Genomic DNA, 3803 nt, shown 5'->3' with positions numbered 1-3803 from the left:
GGAAATTTGCAGCCGGTACAAACAAGTTGTGCAGCTTCGAGGCTTTTGTGGAAAGAGAGTTTGTGAGGGTGGCTAAAGTGGTTGAAGCCTTCCATGCTTGTTAAGTTTCCATTGAATCATGAAGAGGTATAAATAAGGCTAAAAGTCTCCCAAATCAGACAAAAAAAAAAAAATACTTAATGTTTGATAGAAATTGCGAGTTCTGTTTTTGTGTTTTTCTTATATTACAACGTTAAATCTCGACCGTTAAAGGGTGGTTTTAAGGACGAAAACAACAATAAATTGTAAATTATAATGATTAAAACAACATGTGGATCGAAGGAACAATGTCTATATGAAACGTGTCGAATAGATTCGGATGGACAAACCAAAAATTTGATCGGATTCAAGTATAAAAATCAATCCCCAAATTTTGGGTTACGGATTTTGGATTACTTTGAGTAAGTGTTGGTCGGGTTTTGATATATTTATATGCAAAAAAAATATGTTCAATTGATTTTAAGGATAAATTTAATGAATTAGGAGGAGTGATAAAATCGATAATAGATTTAGTATTTGGAAAAAAGTATGGCGGATTAGGAGTTTGGATTTTAAAAGGATAATTCGATAAATAAATATATTTATATAATATCTAAAAATTAAAGACCCGTGGGAGAAAGATAGTAAGAAGACAAGTATAAGAAGAAATCTGAACTTTTGATTATTTTTAATCTTAAACTTATCCATGAATCTTTTTAAATATAGGGATTAATCTGATGCATCTCGGTGTATCTCATCCAAGGGTGGAGATCCCTTCTTAGTTTCTTACCTTAATTCTGTTTCTCATCGAAACCCAACCTTATATACATACATATATATATATATATATATATATGTGTGTGTGTGTGTGTGTGTGTGAATCATTGGATTTTCGGATGGATCGGATGGCCAAAAACCAAACCCAACTCGAACACAAATATCCCCCCCAAAATCCGGTTTCAAATTTCCAGATTTCAGGACATTCAACTTTTACACAAACATCTCATTTTCGTTTTGGGTTCTTTTTGCGTTTTCGAACCATTTGAGTTTTGCACCACCTTAGTACAAGGACTAAATCAATAGTAAATTATAAATTACAGAACGAAAACTACAAGTTGCAAATTATATATAAGAACGAAAATAATTCTCTATCTCTCCCAAATTAGATATTCGTGTTCCTTTTTAGTTTCTTTCTAAATAAGTGTTCATTTTTTTCATTTCATCCTTAATTCCGAGATGAAAAATATTTATGTATTACTAAAAGGGGCCGTTTACTAAACGCTTACTTGATAAGTGCTTACCAGGTAGGAATGATGAGAATGATGGAGAGTCTTACCCAGTAAGTGAAGATTACAACACTTAGGGGCCGTTTACCTAAATGCTTACCCGGTAAGTGCTTACCGATAGGATTCAACATTATAATTTATTTTGATATGTAAAATTTTAGTACAAAAAAACATATCGAATGCAACAAGTTACTAGGTAAGTGCTTACTTGGGTAAGAGTCGTATCCTTACTTACCGGGTAAGATTCTCTATCATTTTCATTACTCTTAGCCGGTAAGATTTTTGGCATTTCTCATGTTCATCCGATAAGGAAATTTATCCGGTAAGCACTTACCAAGTAAGTGTTTAGTAAACGGCCCCTTACCCGGGTAAGCGCTTACCCGATAAATTGTGTTGCATTTAATATGTTTTGATGTATTAAAATCTTACGCATCAAAATAAATTATAGTGTTCTTCTATAGATAAACACCTATCGGGTAAGCATTTGGGTAAACACGTCCTACGTGTTATTTAATTATTTAAGAAAAATATATGTATATTTTTTTTATTGTGGAGATTGACTTTTGGAACAATGAGGGCAATAAATATAAACTGAGAATTGGTCAACAAATAACATGGACGTAAAGCGTAGTTTACTCGCGAAGATGCTCTGGAATTTCGATAGTTGACGACGACTTTAAAAGTCAAACCAACCGAACACAGAAAAGCTTCTTGTATCATGGTTTTGATTTTAAATATTTAATATTAAATATTTAAAGCAAAATATAAAAACTTAAATAAATTTTGAGTGATAAAAAAAATAAGAAAAGATATCCACAGTTGGATCAATCATAATTTATGATCAACACTAATAATATGCATCAGATCAATTCTGATGATGAGGTGAGGATGGGATTAAAAGTGATTAAATGTCCAAATCTTTTCTTATGATTTTCACTTTTAACTCCTAATCTTACACGATGATTCGTCATGTAAAACAACACAAGTAAATTAAAACAAGCTTAACAGAACAACATCAATATTCAACACCAGTCGTGAAACCGTTTGCACGCACTGCTGTTAGTAACGATAGTAACGATTACGATAGAATCCGCTTGTGGCCATCATCTTGGTATCCATCGCCATTTGGTGCAATTTCATCTTATTCTGTAGTTTGAACATCTCGACCTGAAACGCCATTTCGTCCATCGGGGGTTTCACCGACACCTTTGCGGCAACGCACTTAACGTGCATCCCGTAATCGCAACCCGACGAACAATAATACATACAATGGTTTTGCGCGATCCCGCCTCTACAAACATCACATTCAAACGCCTGGAATGGATTCACATGAAGTAATGAAACCGTGTGCTCGTGATCTTCCCGCTGGACCGTTTCCGCCAAATCTGTGCATTCCAAGTGCACATCGTAGCCGCAGACATCGCAATGGTACAATGGACAATCCAGGTCGCAGTCAGTACCGCACACGTCACATGAACATTGACCGCTAGGGTAAGGTGGCTTAGGAACATGGTGAACCAGGTGGTTCGGGTGCGATTTCAGTTGGATCTGTTTCAGTGGAGCGGTCGAGCCCATTTTAAGGTTTGGGTCATTATAAGCACAATGGATGTGGAGATCGAATTCACAAATGGAGCAACAGAAACAAAGACCCGAACCGATCTGATCACACGAGCTACAAATGAACGAGCCGGAGGAGTACGTTGGAGAAGGGAATAATGAGAGCGGGTGAGGCGGGTGAGCCGGGTGGGTCATGGATCGGGGTGCATCGAAGCATTGCTCGTGAAGGAAGAACTTGCACGGGCGACACGAGTAAACCGGGGTGCCGGTACAAGTAAATTTGCAGCCGGTACAAACAAGTTGTGCAGCTTCGAGGCTTTTGTGGAATGAGAGTTTATGAGGGTGGCTAAAGTGGTTGAAGCCTTCCATATTTGGCAAGTTGCCATCGAATCATAGGCTATAAATAAGGCTAAAAGTTTCCAAATTAGAGAAAAACAAAAGAGTAAACTACGTTTTCGTCCTTATGGTTTGTTAAACCACGAGAATGAAAACAACAATGAATTATAGGGACTAATAATATTCCCTCCGTCTTAATATAAGGGGTCATTTACCAAACACTTACCCGATAAACGTTTAACGGTAAAAATTCAATACTCTCACTTACCTACCGGATAAAATTTTAGTTCATCAAAAAGGCATCGTATGCAACAAATTACCCGGTAAATATTTATCATGGTAAGAGTCGTCGGTCTCACTTACCGGGTAAAATTCTTATTCCTTGCGTTGCTTACCGGGTAAGACTCTTGGTCCTTACCATATTCATCCGGTAAGCTAATGTGACTTGGCAAACGTCTACCCATGTAAGCGTTTGGTAAACGGTCCATAAGTTTTCACGTTTCTATTTTAATATCGCCCAAAATAAATGTCTACTTTAATTAAAGAATAAGAATATATTTTCTCATTTTACCTTTAGTTGTGAGAGAAATAAACCTCTATTATTAA

General features: G+C 36.3%; 1 protein-coding gene across 1 annotated transcript in view; it reads right to left on the bottom strand.

Annotated features, from left to right (window-relative positions):
• LOC112526383 (histone-lysine N-methyltransferase 2D-like) overlaps positions 1-3230 on the bottom strand; it is a 4217-nt gene extending 987 nt beyond the window's left edge. The window contains exon 1 of the mRNA XM_025136671.1: positions 2615-3230. Coding sequence (XP_024992439.1) covers positions 2615-3230 — 616 coding nt within the window. The remainder of the gene's footprint in view (positions 1-2614) is intronic.
• Between the last annotated feature and the right edge of the window lie 573 nt (positions 3231-3803).

Source organism: Cynara cardunculus, assembly GCF_001531365.2.
Source record: "Cynara cardunculus var. scolymus isolate 2C chromosome LG 14, CcrdV1, whole genome shotgun sequence".
In the NCBI taxonomy this organism is placed as follows: domain Eukaryota; kingdom Viridiplantae; phylum Streptophyta; class Magnoliopsida; order Asterales; family Asteraceae; genus Cynara; species Cynara cardunculus.
Note: the sequence above shows the minus strand (reverse complement) of the source record. Positions and strands in the feature narration are given on the sequence as shown.